The sequence below is a fragment of the Rhinoraja longicauda genome, chromosome 10 (assembly GCF_053455715.1).
Source record: "Rhinoraja longicauda isolate Sanriku21f chromosome 10, sRhiLon1.1, whole genome shotgun sequence".
NCBI lineage: Eukaryota > Metazoa > Chordata > Chondrichthyes > Rajiformes > Arhynchobatidae > Rhinoraja > Rhinoraja longicauda.
The window spans coordinates 24,667,396-24,689,480 of record NC_135962.1 but is presented as its reverse complement, the minus strand read 5'-3'; the positions used below and the strand labels follow the sequence as shown (position 1 = coordinate 24,689,480).

General features: G+C 40.3%; 1 protein-coding gene across 5 annotated transcripts in view; it reads left to right on the top strand.

The window, feature by feature from the left end:
- The first annotated feature begins 6 nt into the window (after positions 1–6).
- LOC144597281 (RNA-binding protein Nova-1) overlaps positions 7–22,085 on the top strand; it is a 220,087-nt gene continuing 198,008 nt past the window's right edge. For 2 of the 5 annotated variants that reach the window (XM_078406412.1, XM_078406414.1), the window contains exons 1-2: positions 7–39; positions 348–491. In XM_078406412.1, the coding sequence (XP_078262538.1) occupies positions 36–39; positions 348–491 (148 nt within the window). In that variant the 5' untranslated portion in view covers positions 7–35. Of the gene's footprint in view, positions 40–347; positions 492–22,085 lie in introns of those variants that run through there. The other 3 variants (XM_078406416.1, XM_078406415.1, XM_078406417.1) reach the window with 2 other exon arrangements.

Sequence of the window (22,085 nt, the reverse complement as noted above, 5' to 3'; positions counted from 1 at the left end):
CGTCTTCTGATACATTATTCAAAATCCCTCTAAACATGGGTATGCGGAGACACTCTTTCTCCCTCTGCATCACAAAATGTCATTTATTTTTGTGACGTTTAACATAGAGTAACTATTTTTAAAATGTTCAGTAGTTGCAAATGTATTAAAATGTGCTATGTAGAGTAAAATATGTTTTTTTTTCTCTCTACTAAACTGTTATCACGTTCTTCAAAATGATCAAATATACTGATTTATGATCACTCCTTTTTTTTGCAGTGGATTCCAGGGCATAGATTTGGGGAGAATCTGTGTGCCCTTTATCTTTGATTTTGCAATAATCTATTCGTTTTTTCCCCCTTTTGCAGAAGACGGCCAATATTTTTTAAAAGTCCTTATACCTAGCTATGCTGCCGGATCTATCATTGGAAAGGGAGGACAGACCATTGTCCAACTGCAAAAAGAGACCGGTGCCACGATCAAACTGTCCAAGTCCAAAGATTTCTATCCAGGTAGGTGGAAGCTACTCAGACGGGCTAATTGACCGGATGGGACAACGGTCGCCCCCAAATAATCGGACGATGCAAAATTAAGGGCATTTTTTCAGCGTGTCGGTTCGGACAGACCGAAGAATGTACTCTACTTACATTTCGTCCGCACTGTCAGTGAATTTATGCTGTTGTCTTCTGGAGTGGCTTTTCAAGCATGTGTATCGTTGCTCTTGTCATTCTCGCCCCCACGTCCCCGTTAGCTGTGAAACTAATTTGAAAGGATTGTGTATGTCTGAATGTGTATATGTAATCTGCACCCTTCCCCAGTGTTAAACGCACAGGGGGGGGGGGGGGGGGGACACAAGACGGGAAACTCTTTCTTCGCTTCATTTACCATAAATATGTCATCCGCCTGTAATGTTTATCTGATCATGTCTGTTGAACATTGTGTAAATTGTGCCAACTTTTTGTTCTGGAAGGAATTAAGAAAACCAAAGCTTGTGCGGTGATGATTCTGATGAATAAGATCTAGTATGGTAGGGCCTGGCGTCGTGTGTGCCATTTACTTCTGTCATTCATTTCGCTTTGGGAATGTGGCTGAAGTGAAAGGAGCTAAATTAAAAACCACTGGCTTGATGACAAACAAAAAGGTTATTGGTCTTGAATAAGTAAGCTACTTTGGAGCCCGCGGTTGCGTCCAATGGAATGAATGAATTCGTGATCGAACTGGGACAGCTGGCGTGACGCTGCATTCGAGCAAGTGGGGCATTTCATTTCTCAGGGACATTTAACTGGGTGAGAAAACTGGCTCGTTTTACCAGACCTAATTCACGGATGCTGAATAGACTACATACATTTATTTTTTCAGTTGCGTGATTTGTCAAACCGTGGCTTTTGTGTTTTTCGAAAGCAAAGGCAGACTCCCGGCAAGTTGCAGGCGCCCAATCCTGAATAGAATAACCCTGGCAACTGGAAGCAAAGCTTCTGTCTGGTTTTACTAGCTTGTGCGATGTAGAAAAAAAGGTTCAAGTTTATGCGGACATTACGCGTGGATTGCAGCGATTAATTTCTTCGGAAGACAGACATAAAATACTGGAGTAACTCAGCGGGCCAGGCAGCATCTCTGGAAAAAAAGAATAGGCGACGTTTCGGGTCGAAATCCTTCCAGACTGAGAGTCAAGGGAGAGGGAAAAAATAATTTCTTTTTCGGGCCTAGCGAGAAGCATTTCTTATCTAACATCACTTAAACGAGGATGAATGCAGCTTTGTAGTTTATGCACTATGTGTTCGATTGCTGGCCTCCGAAGTTAATTGTACTCCTTCCAAACTTCCCATTCCTTTATATGTATATGTAAGCGCGGGCACACACCTGCACACATGTATGCATGTGTGTTCAAATGCGTCCTCTTCCATAAACCTCCACCTGCTTTGACATCGCTTCCAAATTATGGATGTGCATGTCAAAACTCAGCAAGCAGAAGCACAAAATATTTATGGATCGGGGCCCATCTTACGCCACCTACAAACGCCACCTATCCATTTTCTCTAGAGATGCTGCCCGACCCGCTGAGTTACTCCACACACGCACACACACACCAAGCCAACCTATGCCTATCACAAACAGTGTGTGAAATGTGCAGTGGTGGGTGTAGCTGGTACCAGTCAGAATCGTCTTTTTTTCCCTCTGATTAAACAAGACAACTGTAGCTCTGTGCTTTCGAGCGAGCTGTGCGCTCCACCATTCAGTGTACCTTCAAATATCTGAAAATGATAGTTTATTGTTCAGCCATTAACTCCCGCAAATATGTTATAGTAAACTTTCCCGCCTCCATGCGCAACTTTCACGTAGATAGTTACCCTTTGAAAGGTCCAAAATCCCTCACATTGCTTTGCACTGAATTCATTTCGGAATGCATTTCAGTTCTGCTGTAAAGCAGGCAATTCGTCAGCGACCATCGGTTCCGTTTCGTGACCGAGTGAAAAGTCCCAGTGGTCCGCCAGAATACTAAAAACAAGTAGAATCTATGAATGTTTCATACCGTCAGTAAATCAAGATGTCGCATTTATTTACTGGGACATGACAAAAAAATATATTTGCAGGGTTCAAATGCATCCTCCATATATCGCCACCTGGTTTGGTATTGCTTCCAAATGATGGATGTTTATGATAAAAGTGGGCAAACGTAACCACAAAATATATTTATGGATCGGAGCCGATCTTCAGATTAATGGCAAACCTTGTCGCAAGCCGAAACGTCACCTATCCATTTTCTCCAGAGATGCTGCCTGATCCGCTGAGTTACTCCAGCACTTTGTATCTATCTTTGGTTTCAACCAGCATCAGCAGTTCCTTGTTATTACACAAAATATTTATGGCGATCTTACCGTAACATTTAATACATCAATGTTATGACAATCTATCTGGTTTATTTAATATAAGATATAATGACCGAACTAATGCTTTGTTATTTTTTTGTTTTTTTACCGGCACCTATATTTCGAAGCGTTCCATCCCATTTCATATTTAACCAAAGAGATATGCGAATGTTGATTTCTTTTGATTTCCATCCTGACCGTTGGGTGATACTACACGAAATAAATATTTGACATTGTCATCTAAGTTCATAATTGGCGTGTCAGTGGTAACGGCAGAATAAATTAACAGTAACAGCACGAACTGCAGCATAACAAGTAATGCAAGCTATGGAATAGCAGAGCCAATCTTAACTTCTTGTTACAGGACCAGGTCTCCCTTTTTTGTTACAGTCAGTGCACATTTAAAAGTAAAAATTAAAAATTATACTAAGCAAGGTTGACTGGATTTCTCCCTTCCACTTAATTGACAGTTGAATCATGTAATAAAGATGCACATCCATGCCTGCACTCTGATCTGTTCAGTGTTAGTACCTGTACAGATAGTGGTGCCATTAACAGTCTAGTCTGAACTTTCAAAAATATTTTCAGAAGAAATAATTCATCTCATGGCAGTGCTTTTAAGGTAGTGTTTACATGTGTTGTTCAGAATGGTCAATTAAACTGCTGTTAAGACAAATAAAACAACCATGTTTTCTGTTTGATTCCAGAGTTGTTTAAACATGTATTGAATATGGTAACTATAGCACAGTGTGATTATTAGTGAGATTTAATAAGCATTTCATGTCACAACAGTTAATGAATAAGTCATCAAAGATACTGGTTCTTTTTAAAAATGCATATTTTTCATATTGCTCCTAGTCAAACCACTTTAATATTAGAGATTTATTATATAGGGTTATAGGATAAGCATGTGAGCAAAAATGTAGTTCAGAGAATTTCCCAACAAATGTGCCTCCTAATTTCACTTTAATATATATTTTGCTGAATTGTTCAGATTACTATTTCCCCCATTCTGGCTGCAACTGCAATAAGGTAAATTAAAAAAAATAATCCAAAATTCAATAAGAATGAAATAAACAGGTGGATATAATTGATTGAGTTTTCTCAGCTTTAATCTGTCTGAAGATTAAATATCAGAACATATTATACCTATTCCAATTTCTATTGGAAATACAGACCACAATTGTCGTTACGGATTCAAGTTAATGTGGAATCCTTAAAGATATAAATATTTTTCTACTGTACATGGCCATATACCGTTTTACTACATAAGCTGATCACTTCATAGAAACAGTCTGTATCAGAGAATAACTGAGGCCGTTTTACATTTAACATTCATATTATTTAAAGAATGGTGCTTTCAAGTCATTTTATTAACTTGCCAAATGATTGTTTGTTAAAGATGGATCGCTGGTGTTCTTTGTTTTAAGTTCCTTTGTGTATCATTTTCTGAGTTGCTAAAATGCTGCATTATAAATTTCATAGTGATGCATTACTTTTAACTAAAGTTGCTACTCTCTATGTTAATTTTGTGGTGTCTTCTGAAGCAGAAAATTGCAATCATACCGTGTTTGTGCATAGCTATATCCTTTATTACTTTATATCTTTGCTAATGCAAATTGCATGCTGTATGCAGCACTGAACTCTGAGGATTCACGACATTCATTTCATTTTTTGAATAACTTTCTAAATGTTAATGATGGAATTAATGCCCTGCAGTTTTTACTGCTTAGTAAAGTTTCAACATTTTTGCAGACATTGTGTTGCAGAAAATACACAGTTTAAGAGATACAAAGTACACTGTATGCTTAATTGGTAAATGAAGTCCTAAATATTGATATACTTCATCTTTTGTAAGAGGAAAGGATGATGTGTTTGAGAAAGTCCGAATTACTGCAGTAATGTCACAGGTAGAATATAAAGAAGCTCCACATGTTTCATCGAGTTTATCCTGTAGGATATGGTATGAAAGGTACCTTGTTCAAGAAAAACAAAATGAGTTGTAGAGATTTTTGATCTGCACAAATCCCTTTATTAAGATTATGCATACTATTGCCAGTCGACTTGGCTGTTACCCAGAAGTGTTACAAATGTTTTTGGCTTACAGAAGCTTCTTGATGCCGCAGCCTATTTAATGTTAAAGCTCGGTACAATTGGGATAGGGAGGTGATGTGTTGACATATAGTGGATAGCCAGCTGCACACACTGGCAATTCTTAAAGGGACAGCTGCTGGTCATGTGACATGTTGGATTTAAATAGTTACTTTCTTTTGAACAGAGGATTTATTTGTGTTAAAATTAAGAAATAAAGGACAAAGTATTGAAGGAATGAGGTGGAGAGCAGAAAGTATAAAAAAAGCATGAAAATTCTAATGTGGATGGTATTGTAGTTGGGAATATTAATGGTTGGCCACATACTTGAAACATTTTCTAAAACGAGAGGCAACTTTCAGAATCAAGTGAATGATGACAAGTTAAAATACTGAGCAAAGTGCAATTCATGTTTTACTGTAATTTAGAAAGAAAAATAAAGAATACCGAAGAGTTGTGACTTACGACTTGGTGCTGGGTTAAAATTACCACGTTTTGCCAGTATACCAAACAAACAAAAAGCTTACTTGGAATTTTGGATTGATTCTTCTCTTTATGATACAAGAAGTTAAATGGAGTGTGGTGGCTCAGTTTAATTTAGTATAGAGATACAGCGCAGAAACAGGCTCTTCGGCCCACCGAGTCCATGCCGACCAGCGATCCCCATGCACTAACGCTATGCACTGACCCCATGCACTGCAGACTAGGGACAATTTACAATTATTCCAAGCCAATTGACCTACAAACCAGTACATCATTGGAATGTGGGAAGAAACCAGAGCTCCCAGAGAAAAGCAACACAGGTCACAAGGAGAACATACAAACTCCTTACAGACAAGCAACCACAGTCAGGGTCGAACCCGGGTCTCTGGCGCTGTAAGGCAGTGACTCTACTGCTGCTCCACTGTGCAGCCCTCACGTTCACCGAATAAATCTGGAATAGACAGTTCAGATGATGTTTTTAAAAAAATAGCTTTGCCTACATTCTTCAGAGAAATAAATCTGTTCTGACTCATATGTGACTCCAACGACAGGTGTCTTTATTGTCCAGGTGGTTGAATCATACCCCAGTACCCATCTTTCATCGCCATCTGCTCATCTAATTAGGAATAGAAAGTTAATGCAGTCCCGTAACACAACAGATAGACACACAGTGCTGGAGTAACTCAGCGGGTCAGGCAACATCTCTGGAGATAAAGGATGGGTGATGTTTCGGGTCAGGACCCTTCTTCAGATGTACACAGGCCTATACAGCACAACAGATAATTGAAATATTGTGTAAAATGATGACAGCAGAATTAGGCCATTCAGCCCATCGAGTCTGCTCTGCCATTTGATCATGGTTGATCTATTTTTCCCTCAACATTGTTCTTCTCTTCTGCCTTCTCCCTATTACCTTCTATACTCTTACTAATCAAGAACCTGTCAACCTCTGCTTTAAAAATACCCAATGACTTGGCCTCCACTGCCATTGTGGCAATGAATTCCACAGATTTACCACCCTTTGGCTCAAAAAATTCCTCCTCCTCTCCATCCCAAAGGTACATCCTTTTGTTCCGAGGCTGTGCCGTCTGGGCCTAGACTCTTCCACTACTAGAAACATCCACTCCACATCCACTTTATCTGAGCCTTTCATTATTTGGTAGGTTTCAATGAGGTCCCCTCTCATCCTTCTAAACTCTAGTGTGTCTAGTCCCAATGCCATCAAAGGTTCCTCATACATCAACCCAATCATCCCTGGGATCATTCTTGTAAACTTCCTCTGGACCCTCAGTAAATTCATTAAGATACGTAAATGTTAGCCTTACAGATCTTCTTAAATGTTGTAGTGTGATGAACATTAAAACTAAATAATAACAAAAATATTCATGACTGGGTGCTGCTAGATTTACCATGCCCCCCTATTTACAGGGGAACGATCACCCAGTGGATATCCCAGAGGTTCTCAGTTTGGAATCGCCATTACTGAGTAGCTTGGTTGTCTAAAAGCTGCATGAAGCCAACCCCATAAAAAGTGCTTAAAGATGCTTAAAGCATAGATGGTTGAGCACACTGTCTACACTGAGTTTGTATGTTCTCCCTGTGATCATGAGGGTTTTCTCCGGGTGCTCTGGTTTCCTCCCATATTCCAAAGACATGCATGTTTGTTGTTTAATTGGCTTCTGTAGATTGACCCTAGAGTGTCGGATAGTGCTAATGTATGAGTGATCGCTGGTTGGTGCAGACCTGCTGGGCCAAAGGGCCTGTTTCAAAGCTGCATCTCTAAACTAAACTAAGCCTGATTTGTATGGTGGTGTGGGTGGAGTTGGTGACCCCGTGGATTGTAGGTTACTCTTAGATCCACTCAGGAATGGGAGGGGGGGAGGGGGGTGGTGGGAAGTGATGTATGATCAAGTGGAGAGAGTTTGTTATTGTGAGGAGTGGTTTGTTTGGGAGACTGGAGTAAAAATATTCCTGCATCTCCTAGCCATGGGTGTCCAGGAATAACACTCACTCTTCCATGGAATCAATATTCCCTCTCTTTAGTTCCAAGGATGTAGAAAATATTCATTTAAAATATCTCGTATACTCCATTTTTCCACAGCAATTGAAATCATGAAGATTTGACTTTATTCTGGATGTATGGTCTGGGCATTTTGTTGTTTAATGTTTAAATGTCATGGTGGATTTTTTCTTTGGCTTTGTTTGGGAGTCAGAATCATTTATGATTTTTAAATTTAAGCCAGCACACGCTGAAAAAAAAGAAACAGGTTTTATTGGCTCTGTGCAGCTTTAACCCTGCTCTGTATTGTCAACAGGAAGATACCATATTTTTCTAGGTAGGATTGCCTCCCTTTTCCTTCCTCCCCCCCCCCCACCCCACCCCCCGAACAAATAACACTTCACCAAAAGTATGCATTCCAGCTGTTGTATGGAGAAACAAAGCCATATGCTTATGTCATGAGGATTGGTATTGTCAATTGTTTAAATATTGTAAGGCAAATAACTATTAATGTATAATACTCCAGAACTTGAGTGAAATACGTAATTGAGAATAAAAATGTTTTTGGTGATTGTTCCTGGATATATGTAATTATGTAATCATGCAGTAATTTAATTATCCAGTCTGGCTCAGCAATCAGGATATTAGAGTCATAGAGCAAAATACAGCATGGAAACCAGCCCTTCAGCCCAACCAAGATGCCCATCTATACTAGTCCAACCTGCCTGCCTGCGTTTGGTCCATATCCCTCAAAACTTTTACTGATGACTCAAAATTATTAATTGGTACAATACAACTTGTAGTTTACCATGCCCAGAACACTAACCTAAAAATGGTATTGCACTTCTTCAGTTAAAATAGAAGTATCTTCAAGATTTAGATTGGTAATTATTACAAAGCAGTATCAGTAATATTGCGCAAAGCCCTATCTGCATGGCGTCTTATCAATATATACCTCAACCTCAATGAGTCAACTCTGAAGGACAAATTGAACATCTGTTTGAATAACATTATTTCCAATATATTGGACTAGCAGATAGACTTTTGCTGTTAAGGAGTGAAAACAAGATGCTATAACATTTCAGTGTTATGGTAGCTGGTGAGGAAAATATTAACAAGCTGTCATGTATTAAATTAAAAATATCTTTTATTCTTAATAGGTCAATTGGAAATATAGATTTATTCATATAAATCATTATGTGCTCATTCTGACATGTTCCTCAGAAAAGTTTGAAACTCAGTGGTTCTCCATGTGATACCATTGAATAATTTCATTTTGATTTTGTTTGACTTTATGCTTTGCCTACATGTGCTGGCTAATTGGATCCAAAATCGACTTTTTGACACAACATGACTGAGTATGTGCAAGATATGACAAGTAAGTTCGCGGATGATATAATAGTGGATGGTGTTGCAGATAGGATGAAAGATGCCTGAGGCAACAGCAATATATATATATATATATATATATGTATATATTATATCAGATGGAAAGTTGGTGGAGTGGTGACAAATGGAGTTTAATCCTGAAAAGTGTGAGATGATGCATTTTGAGAAATCAAATAGGAGTAGGACATGCACAGTAAATGGTAGGGATGTTGATGAACAGAGGGACTTTGGGGTTCAGTTCCACAGTTTCCTGAAAGTAGCAGCAGAGATCGATACAGTGGTGATGAAGGAGTATGGCATAATTACCTTCACAGGTCAGGCCTTGGAATGTAAGAGTTGGGGCATTATTTTGCAACTTTACAAATCACTGGTTAGACTGCACTTAGAGTGCTGCTCCTTTCAGCAAAATCCCACTGTTCATCAACATTCCTTGGTGCCCTACTGTTTACTGTACATGTCCTACTCCCATTTGTTCTTGTCACCACACTATATGAAGAATGTGACTGTATTAGAGTGAATACAGAGGAGATTCACCAGGCTATTGCCTGGATTGGAGGAGTTTAGTTATGGGGGACTTTGGATAGTCTGAATTCATTTTCTCTGGAGTAAAGGAGGCTTATCAGTGACCAGATAGTATATAAATTTACATGAGACATAGGTAAGATAGATAGTCAGAATAGTTTTCTCAGGATAAGGTTATAAAAAACAAGAAGGCATAGGTTTAAGGTGGGGGTAAAGGGATTTGAGGCGATTTTGTTTTTACATAGTGGTTTAGGAAAATAACTGCAGATGCTGCTACAAATCGAAGGTATCACAAAAAGCTGTAGTAACTCAGCGGGTCAGGCATCATCTCAGGAGAGAAGGAATGGGTGACGTTTCATGTCCTCGAAACGTCACCCATTCCTTCTCACCTGAGATGCTGCCTGACCCGCTGAGTTACTCCAGCTTTTTGTGATACCTTTACATAGTGGTGATGTCTATAATTTGCTGCCAGAGGAGGTGATGGGGTCAGATACAATAACTACACTAAAGAAAAATTTAGAAGTGCATTTAAATGAGCAAGGCATAAAGGACGACAAGGGATAGGTGTTTCGTGACGAGACCCTTCTTCAGAAGACCTGAAAGGTCACCTATTCCTTTTCTCTAAAGATACTGCCTGACCCGCTGAATTACTACAGCATTTTGTGTCTATCTTCAGTGTAAACCAGCATATGCAGTTCCTTCCTGCATGCTAGGCATAAAGGACTATGGAATTCCAATTAAGTGTTGTCATACATAAGAGAGGTTGCACAGTGGCGCAGCAGTAGAGTTGCTGCCTCACAGTGCCGGAGACCTGGGTTGGATCCTGTTCATGGGTGCTGTCTGTACGGAGTTAGTATGTTCTCCCTGTGACCCTGTGGGGTTTTTCCGGGTGCTTCAGTTTCCTCCCACACTCCAAAGGCGTGTAGGTTTATAGGTTAATTGGCTTCTGTAATTTATCCTTGGTGTGTAGGATAGAACTAGTGTACGGGGTGATCGCTGGTCAGCGTGGTCTCAGTGGACCGAAGGGCCTATTTCCAAGCTGCATCTCTAAAACTAAAACAATAACGCACACATGTGCAGATAAAAGTAATTGTAAAGGGAAAAGGTATTATTTTATACAGACCTAATGGTAAATGTGACAGGTGAAGATAAGCAAAAACATGGTGAGCCAAAAGCCTGTTTCTGTTCTATGGCTTTTAATATTTTTGACAAACCATTTTCCTAATGTTATAAAGCGTGAGGATTTGGGATACTTAGACACTGTTGACCTCTTTTTTTTTAAACTGGTTCTTACGAAGGGTCCCAGACCTGAACTTTTAATTGATTTTCTTAACACTGTTGCTGCCTGCCCTGCTGATTGTTTCTAGCATTTTCTGTTTTTATTAAGCTGAAATTTAAATTTGAGAAGAGTTTCCATTTTGTTGGTTTTGTCTAGACTGTGTAGTTGCACTGCGATGTCAACAAACTGTCATCTTCATGTCCACTGGCTTTCACAAGGCCCGTGATAATTATTGCTTGGTACATCAATTAGCAGGAAATAATGAAAACCATCCTCTTTCATGGAATGGCCTTTAATTTTTTTCCATTCATCAACTGAATGTGTTTGAGTGCACATTCACAACAGATTACTGCATTACAATTTTTAATTAACACATTTGTGTAATTGGCATAATCCTAATTGAGTAATTATTGGGAAATAATTGGTTACAATTTCTGCAATAAGTGGGGAAGTGATACTCTTGGAATACACTGTAGGTGCGAACTTGGGTTTACACACAGAGCTCACAGAATAGGGACTTAGTGATTGAAAAGGTACTGCGGAGGCAGATATTCCTACTGGTTAAGCCGATTTCTAAGATTTTTGTACGGGTCATCTTTTTATTGGAATAATCAGAAGAATTTTATGTAGTGTCTTTAAAATTTTGTTTGAAGACGTAGATTCTGACAGACATTGGTGACAGAATGAGGTTTAGATTAATAAGCGGCAAAATCCGTAAGTGTAAATTAAAAGCAATTATAATTTAATTAAATGCATGTAATTAACACGGTCTTTAAAGACTGTGTATAATTTTATATTTTTGAAATGCAATTATTATAAAGAGGTTATTCAGTACTTGCAATCCTTGTAAATTGGAGATTGTACTGCAACTTTAAATTATTCCAGCCTATCCATATAAAATATTGTAACTCAATGGCATTATTCAATGTGAAGGATTTGGCCTTTTTTTTGTCATTATCAAATATCAAGGTGCTGTGCCAGTGACTGACCCATCACATTTAAGTGTTAACCATAGGAATAAAGTTTGCAAAAATGTGTTAATGAGTAACTTGGAGTCATTGTGCGAACGGAATATGTGAACAAAGTTTACTTTCTCTGCAAATTTTCTAAAATGATCAAACTGGTAATATGTTATGATCTACATTTCTTCAAAATGATGCATGTTGTGTTTCACTAATTTGGGAAGCAAAAAATACAACTGGATCATATATAATAGATGAAGATGTAATCTTCCACTTGATATTCTCGCTTATAGAAGAACACCGTGAAATATAACAACATGACATTGTTCTGTTTCCTAAAGTTGCCGTCCTGTGCTTCCCAAATGCGATTCTTGATTTGTTCTTTCGAGGCTGGGGCCAGTGTGTAGCAGTAATTTGTTTCAGCGGGCTAAAAGAAGAGACTGTACTCTCTCTTTGGGCCAAAGTAGATTTGAACCCTGTCCTTGATGACAAAAGCTTGGCATCAAACCCAGTATGCTGGCCCACCCCCTGGAAAAAAGGCGACCGCAAAACCGTGACCGTAAATCGCTGAATATGACAACCATTCCCCATTCTACTTTTCTGCTGGAGATAGAGATGTGGTTACCCAGATCTTTGTTGTTGTTGACCACAATGTTTAGTTGCAGCTGCTTACACTGGAGACAAGCCAGGATACAAGCTTGACTGGTGTAGGTCTGTCAGGCCACTTCTTTTAGAAATAGAAATGACTTTTGCAGTCTGCCTATGAGATTGTCATCTAATTTCCATGTTTGGATGCGGTTATGATATATAATAGAAGAGCATCTGTAGAGATCGGACTGACAAGCCTCTCACTGGGACTCATCATTGCAGGCTGCAGCAGGTGCAGAGTACTTCAGTCCTTTCAAAGGTATGGGAATTTTGTTTTAAAAAATTCATCAGGAGACTAGGGGGAATGTGGGCTTGAGAGCAGTGCGCTAGATGTCAGTTGTCCAATGCTGGAATGCCGCAGGTAATTGGGCAGGCCGAGAGGGAAATGTGGCGCTGTGTGTCTCACGTTGCATTGCAGCTGCTGCTGAGCTTAATTAATCTGACCCTTAGAAGCTGTGCGATGGTGCAATGGTGTAGCGTGAGCAGACACAGACACACACACACACACACACACACACACACACACACACACACACACACACACACACACACACACACACACACACACACTCACACTCACACTCACACTCACACACACACACACACACACACAAAAACACATGCGCACACAAACACACACATACAAATACACACATGCACACATACACACACTAAAACAAACACTCACACACTAAAACACACACACACTAAAACACACACACATGCTCACATATACACACACTTAAAATACACACACACACTGAAAACACACACACACACACTAAAACACACACACTCGCGTGCGTGCTCTCCCACACACTCGCTCACTCATGCACACGCTCTCACACGCATACACTCTCTCACATACATTCTCACACAGGAGTGCACACTCACACGCACCCACTCGCGCATACACGTGCATACACACACACACTCACACACACACTAAAACACACACACCAACAGAGAAGAAATCAGCAGCCTACACTTCCGCCACATATTGTCTGTGATATCAACCAAATTGGAAGAGAAACCTCTGCTGCTGTAAAAATGCTGCACAGTGAGTCAAATCACGAAGATGAATGCTTGTACAACTTGTGACTTATCAGATTTCTGATGGGAGGAAGTGTATAAAACTATTTAGCCTGTAAAATATTAAAGCAAATTGTTTAGCTAATAGTGGACACCCGCTGTAGTTTTAAGGGCAGAATATTAATTTTGATATTTAAGTGTAGTTACCATGTTATTTCACAATTGCTCATGGTGTGGATGTTGACATTTCACTCAATGTACTATGTTGCTACACAGAATCGGTAATTACAATGCCACCTTTATCTTGTACTATGAGTTTCCAGTGTATTTTGTCCTACTGCTTACAACTTGGAGACCAACTGAACCGAATATGTTTTTTTGTTAATCCTAGTGAAATGTTCGTCCACATTCATAAATAACTTTGTTTTAAAAAAATAGTTATTTTTTCCTCATCTTCACATGATATCCCTTGTAATTGTTTCATTTTACTATGGTCATGACTTAGTATAAATATTGAAAGGGAAGTGAAATAGCATCGTCTGAGGTGGATGTTTTCCTGGCAGCTTATTAGCATTCTAACAATATGAACCCTGAGGATTTCTAAGTATAAATAGTATGGCATGGGGGTGTCGCGATGGAATTGCTGTCCTACAGTGACAGAGACCCGGGTTCGATCCTGACTGCGGGTGCTGTCTGTACAGAGTTTGTACGTTCTTCCCTGTGACCACGTGGGTTTTCCTCGGGTGCTCCGGTTTCCCCCCACACTCCCAAGACTTGAAAGTTAATTGGCTTTGTAAAGATTGTAAAATGTAAATGTGTGTAAGATAGTACTAGTGTACGTAGGGCCTGTTTTTGTGCTGTATCTCAAATCTAAACTAAAGGATATTCAGAAAGGGGCTAGGCCATGTAGTCTGTGCAATTTCACAATGAGTCCCTAACCTCATATCCCTCTTATTCCTTAACAATATTAATTAACAAAAGTATCAATCTCAGGTTTAGAACTATCAATTGATGCTACATTTATTGGCATTTTGAAGAGTTCCAATATTCTACTTCCCTTCGGATGCAGAAGTGTTTTGTAACTTCTTTAATTGAAATGCCCTGTTTTAATTTTTAGAACACCCACTTTGGGCGGCACAGTGGCGCAGGGGTAGATTTTCTGCCTTACAGCGCCCGAGACCCGGGTTCAACCTGACTATGGGTGCTGTCTGTACGGTGTTTGCACATTTTCTCTGTGATCCCATGGGTTTTCTCTGGGTGCTCCAGTTTCTTCCCACACTCCAAAGATGTACAGGTTTGTAGGTTGCTTGATTTTGGTGAATTTTGTAAATTGTCCCTAGCATGTAGGATAGTGCTGGTGTACTGGGTGATCGCTGGTTGGTGCGGACTCGGTGGGCCTAAAGGCCTGTTTTCACGCTGTATCTTTAAAGTCTAAACTCATTTCAGAACCAAGGGAAATACTTGTAAAAACAAAGAACTGCCGATTCTGTTTTTCAAAAAAATACATAAAGTACTGCAGTACCTCAGCAGGTCAGGCAATATCCCTGGAGAACATGGATAGGTGACTTTTCGGATAGGGACCCTTCTTCAGACCCTGGAGACCTTGGTCTGAAGAAGGGTTTCTCACCCGTAACGTCATTTACCCAAGTTCTCTAGGGATGCTGCCTGACCTGTTGAGTTACTCCAGTACTTTGTCTATTTTTTGAACAGAAATATTTTCTTGTTTCTCTCCATCTGCCCAATCACTTTTTCTGCATAACTAACAGAGCTGGATTGCACCTATCTCAGTTGGTATTATTGCAGTTGGTAACTCCTGCTAGAGAAGGGCCAGCAAGCTGCAGTGCACAAGTCAGCTTGTTCCTGAATTCCAAGCCTTGGTCACCTAACCTCCAGCACAGATGGGTGTACAGACCCTCAGCTTTAGACTTGTACAGAGAGTGTGGCCTCATTCTTTTGGATAGGTGACCGAGCTGGACTGATGAGTGCAGATGGGGTATTTGTGTCAAACAGTCACATAGCATGGAAACAAGCCCTTCAGCCCAACTTGCCCACACCAACCAACATGTCCCATCTACACTAGTCCCACTTGCCAGTGTTTGGTCCATATCCCTCTAAACCTGTCCAATCCATGTGCCTGGCTAATTGCTTCTTAAACGTTGTGATAGTCCCTGTCTCAACTAGCATCCCTGGCAGCTCGTTCCACACCCACTACCTTTGTGTAACCAATGCTTAATGTTTTAAATTAATTTCTATCAATGTGTGTTTATAAGTTTTTTATAACTTTGAAATAATTTACAGCTACCTCAACAAATTAACTGTAAATATTTTCAATGATCCAATGATTCTTTTTATTGTCACATGTACCCAGGTACAGTGAAAAGCTTTGTCTTGCTTACACCCTTCAAAAAAAATGAGGGAAGAGGATTAGATTTTAATGCCTTCCATCACAGTGAGGAATGTGGAATCCACGCTGTGGTGGATGTTTATGTTAACTTTTACTTAGTTGGGTGTCTTGTTGCTTTTTTTTAGTATGGCTGTATGGTAATACAAATATCACTGTACCTTAATTGGTTCACGTGGCAATAAAAGCCCTTCGAAACCCTTTGAAACCTTTGAACCTGGTAAAATCATACAGCATTTCACCTAGGCAAAATTACAGAAGTTCAATGAACAGCATACCAAAAAGGTCTTTGACAGTAGAGACCTGTCAAAATGTCATACCCCTGGCTCCAGCTTTGTAAATCCTTGGTCAGACCTCAGCTGGGGTACTGTGCACAGTTCTGATCACCATGCTACAGGAAGGAGAAGGTGCTGAGATACCACTTATACCTGCACTTCCTCCAACCTCATCTATTGCATTTGGTGCTCTCTATATGGCCTTCTCTACATTTACAAGACCAAATGCAGACATGGGGACATTTCCCGAGCACCTGTGTCCTGTCTGCTGAAGCTTCTGGATCTCCAGGATGCCAGCCATTTTACTTCCCATTCCATTCCCACAATAGTGGGCGGCACAGTGGCACACTGGTAGAGCTGTGCCCTCACAGCGCCAGAGACCCGGGTTCGATCCTGATGTCATGTTCTGCCTGTGTGGAGTTTGCATGTTCTCCCTTTGACCGTGTCCATGCTCTGTTTTCATCCCACATTCCAAAGATGTGCAGGTTTGTAGGTTAAATGCCCTCCGTAAATTGCCCCTACATGTAGGGAGTGGGAAGATGGGAGAACATTGAACTGGTGTGAACAGGTGATCGATGGTCGACGAGGGCCGAAGGGCCTGTTTCCGAGCAGTATCCCTAAACTAAACACAAACCTGTCTGTCCTTTGCCTTCCACACCTACAGAGTGAGGGCAAACACAAACTAGAGGAACAGCACCTCATATTCCACTTGGGTAGTCTTCAACCTAACGGCATGGGCATTGAATTCTCTGTTTTGGGGAATCCTGGTTCTCTTAGACATTCCCTTCCTCTCACAATATTGCTCAACCCCCAAAACCTTTTTCCCCTCCCCCCATGTACTCCATTTACCCATCACCCACACACTTCTTCCATTGGATGTTCTCCCCCACCCTCCCTCCATCCTTCTCCCCTACGCTCAAACCTTTCCCCACTCTGGGACTGCTTAATGTATACACAATGACATTTTGGAGTTCACGTTATTCACAGAATGGAATGTTCATCACTTTCTCTAAAAAGTGTAAAATAATCATTAACAGTGTCTTCTTAGCAGTGTATACTGTAATTTTTACATTTAATGTTTGTTGGAATGTGCTGTTTTTTTGGTGGCTTATTATTGCTGAATATTTGACTACATCTAACAACTGAATGTGAAAAAACAGTAATAATGAATAGTTTCAGCTCAAGGTCTTTGTATTAAAGCCAATGCACTGTGTGGTGCTATTGCATTCTTGGAAATGTTCTCCATGGAGACTAATCTAAGTGTGTTGGTTTTGAAAGCAGTAAGTTTTAATCACTGCTACTTGAATAGAGAAGACATTCTTTCAATATCTGAGGGAACAATATTTCATCAAACAACACAAGAATTTTGCATAAGAAGGAATGCACATGCTGGTTTATACCGAAGATAGACACCGAGTGCTGGAGTCGCTCGATTGGTCAGGCAGCATCTCTGGAGAAAAGGAATAGGTGACGTTATGGGTCGGAACCCTTCTTCAGACTGGCCCTTATTTAGATTGTTAAGGCCATGTAAAATGTGGTCATATATAAATACAATACAGATAGCTGTCATCAATCACCTATTTATGTGATTATACAATCCATCATCGTGCCAGTGCCAAAGAATGCCTCTCCAGCTTGTTTGAATGACTATCGACCGGTGGCCCTCACCTCGGTGGTCATAAAATGCTTCGAGAGGCTGATCAAGAACCACATCTGTGCCTTCCTCCCTCGCAATATGGACCCACTGCAGTTCGCATACCGTCCGAACAGATCCACTGATGATGCGGTCTCCCAGTTCTGCACACCCTTCTCTCTCATCTTGACTGCCAGAAGGGGGGCTATGTGAGGATGCTGTTCATTGACTTTAGTTCAGCTTTCAACACAATAGTCCCCACCAGACTGGCTGAGAAGCTGCTGAAACTGGGGCTTAACACTTCCCTGTGTGCCTGGGTCCTGGACTTTCTCACCGCCAGGCCCCAAGTGGTCAAGATGGGGAGACATACATCTAACCCCCTCACCCTGAACACAGGATCCCCCCAGGGTTGCGTCCTTAGCCCCCTACTGTACTCCCTGTACACACATGACTGTGGGGCTAGGTTCAGCTCCAACTCCATCATCAAGTTTGCTGATGACACTGTGGTGGTGGGCCTGATCTCCGATAACGAGGAGAAGGCCTGCCGGGAGGAGGTGGCTGATCTGGCACTCGGGTGTCAGGACAACAGCCTCCTCTTGAATGTCACAAAAACTAAGGAGCTGATTGTAGACTTTATAAGGGCTCAACATCTGAGGACGTACATGCCACTGGAGGTAAATGGGATTACTGTGGATAGGGTGAGCAGCTTTAAATACCTGGGAGTCCACATTGCAGAGGATCTGACATGGACAACACACATTGCCGCACTGGTGAGTAAGGCAAGGCAGCGCCTTTACCACCTCAGACAGTTGAGGAAATTCAGATTCTTTCTGAGGATCCTTTAGTGCTTCTACTCTGGGGCTGTAGAAAGCATCTTGTCTGGAAACATCACAATCTGGTTTGGGAATAGCTCTGCCCAGGACAGGAAGGCTCTGCGGAGAGTAGTGCGTTCGGCTGAACGCACTATGGGAACTACACTTGCCCCCCTGCAGGACCTATACATCAGGAGGTGCAGATCTAGAGCCAGCAACATTATGGGGGACCCCTACCACCCCAGCAACAGACTGTTCCATCTGCTACGGTCAGGCAAACGCCTCTGCTGTCACGCTGTGAAAACAGAGAGGATCAGACGGAGTTTCTTCCCACAGGCCATCAGGACTGTTAACTCTCATATCACCAGGGACTCATTTAATTTACTGTATTAATTTATTTTTTGTGTTAATTTTTTTTTCTCTATTCTGTTTTGTAGTTTAGCACAATCCGCAGGCGTTGCCACTTTCATTTCACTGCACATCTTGTATATGTATGTGACAAATAAAGTTGAATTGACTTGACTTGACTTGATGTTGAAAATTATAACAAGGCGATGCAGAAAGATCATGTGTCTGAAGAAGGTTCCCAAACCCTGAACTTCACCTTTTCCTTCTCTCTAGAGAAACGGCCTGACCTGCTAAGTTGCTCCAGCACTTGGTGCCCATCTGCAAAAAATCTGCATTGTTTACCAGTGCAAGGACCTGGAAAGTTCTCCAAAGTTTGCAAACTGTTTTAGCTATTTTATTTTCTAATTTAACTGCTGCCTTCAATTCTATCTTTCAGTATTTAGTTGTTTTGCACTTCAAAAACATATTTTTATTTGCTTGCTATTATCATCCTGTGCAAAGAAAATGAATTCTGCTTCAGTTATCATTGTAGCAAGGAGAAGGTCCCCAGAGGTATGATTTAGAAGTATTAAAAATGGAGTATGTTACTTCTCAGCCCCCTGGGCTTGCTCCGATTGAATATCATAGTTTATGTGACATAGCTCACTCCTTGGCCCCACATCCTGTAACATGTGGCGAACAATGTTTAAAATTTGAAATTGAGCTGATATCTGCTGCTTTTTGTGGGAGAAAAAATCCACAAAAGTAATTATTCATTAAAATATTGGCTTCTATTTAATGTTATGCTCTCTTGGCCTTGATTTTTCCAAGCACAGAAAATAGTTCTCCTTTAATTACACTATGAGTAGCGCACAAAAGAAATCTACTGTCCACCCATGTTCCAGGGAATAATCTAATACATGGTAATGTTTTGATGCCTCTTGACTCTTCACAAGGCTGATATACTCATTTCCAAGGTGAATTTTCTGGTATTTTGCAAGATACTCTAGATCTGGTATACCTCCAGCTTTGCAAGCATAGACTTTGCAAGGTCTAGATAGAATGGATGTGGAGAGGAAGTTTCGAGTCGTGGAAGAGTCTAGAGAGGGCACAGCCCCAGCATTAAAGGACGTGCCTTTAGAATAGAGATGAGGTGAAATGTCTTTAGCCAGAGGCTGGTGAATCTGTGGAATTCATTGCCACAGACAGCTATGGAGGCCATGTCATTGAGTATTTTTAAAGCGGAGATTGATAGATTTTTGATTAGTAAGGGTGTGTCAAAAGTTAGGGAGAAGGCAGAAGAATGGGGTTGAGTGGGGAAAATAGATCAATCATGATCGAATGGCTGAGCAGTCTCAATGGGCCGAATGGCACAATTCAGCTCCTATGTCTTATGGCATACACGTAGGAAAACCCACTCCCCTTTGCATATTAACAACAAACATTTCTTTCACTGCTTTTTGTTTCCACCTTACATTCTTTCACTCAGAGGGTGCTGGGTATATGGTACAATCTGCTGAGAAGGAAGTTGGGGCAGGTATTATAACAGCATTTAAAAGATACTTGGACAGGTACATTTATCAGAAAGGTTTCTCGAGATATGGGTCAAACACAGGCAAATGGGATGAACTTGGATGGGGTATCTTGGTCAGCATGGGAAAATTGGGCCTGTTTCTGTGCTTCATGACTCTAATTAAAATCATATTCTAATTTACCTTTTTTTAAATGGATTACATTATAGTCATCTGTATTTAAATCTATCTGACGCATGTTTACCCTCACACCTAATCAATCAGTGAATCTGCAATTTTGTGGTCCTTTCCGAATTAGCTATTGTGTTGTATGTAATTCTATGTGCCATTGGCATATTTGATCAGATCACTTCCTGGTTGGTACTATTATTATTCTCAATCACTAACAGAGGTATATTTTAGAAGTTCCACTTCTGATTGCTAAATGTGCAAGATTCATGGCAAGCAGTTTCCAAAATTGCATCTTAATGCAGAACAGTTTTTCTAGAAAATACATTCTATTTATCACTTGTTTAATATCGCTAATCTAGGGATGAATTTCACTCACTGGTACTTAGTTAAGGCCTCAGCACATGTCCATATGAGCAGATTTCACCTGATACCCATTATCAATTCTCTTTTTCCCAAATCAGGTCTGTAATTTGTCCCTTAGTTTCATCGGGCGTAACCTTAGGGGCTGTTTAAGGACAGTGCTTATATTCAGGCTGAGTGAAGATGATTTGGTAATTACCCTGTTAATCAAGCTTGCTAGCCACTAAGTTAATCGTGACTTGTGATCTATTTTATGCATATCATTTAATGCAACTGTGTTCCATTCATTTCTTATTTCTGGAGAGGTTAAGCTGTTATTTTTGAGGGAAATTTTCAGTTATTGCTTCTTCTATAGTTAAAATAGGATGATTTTTGCATTACATGATTTTCTTTTCTGGACAATAAACAATGAGTTGTGTCCATTGCCCCATCTCCAACTCATTGACTGACATAATGTTGTGAATAAATATTCTGTTCACTTCAGTAATTGTTACTGTTACTAAACAGTAGTTCTTGTGTGGAACCCTATTGCATACTCATTGGAAGTTAATGTAGGATATATCCAGAGAAATTTCTCTGTCTTATGAAAATATTTCTTGAAAGATACGGCCCACCCTTTATCCAAGGGTAATTTGCTGGAAGGGTAATCAACTGGAATATCTTAACTGATATTTAGTCACTATGCCCTTGATTGTCAAATCAAGTACCTGCTCCAGAAAATACTTCAGACCAGCAGGTCTACAATTTCCCAGATTCCTGCATCATTCATAAATATTAGAATTAAATGAGCAATTCTCCAAACAAAAACAGAGTAATTTATGAATTAAGAGGACTTCAGAAGATTATAGCGAGTGAATTTGCAATTTCATCTGTTTACTTAAAAATCTCAGCATGTCAATAATTAGGTGAACTTTGCAGGGAGCAACATTTTTTTTCCATTCTGTTATTTTTGTTTGTTAAATTTATTAATTAATAATTTTCGTGGAAAATCAAGTACATAATGTTTCCGTGGATGGATTTCTACAGCAGAACTGAAAGACACATTCAAACATTCCCTTGACAATAAGCATTGTGGCCCCCAAAGGCACAGTGGTGGAGCTATTGCCTCACAGCACCAGAGACCTGGGTTCGATTCTGACTACAGGTGCTGTCTGTATGGAATTTGTATGTTCTCCCTGTGACCATGTGGGTTTTCTCTGGTTTCATCCCACATTCTGAAGAGGGACAGATTTGTAGGTTAATTGGCTTATGTAGGTTAATTGCCCTAATGTGTAGGATGTGAAAATAGGACAACATAGAACTAGTGTGAGCAGGTGATTGATG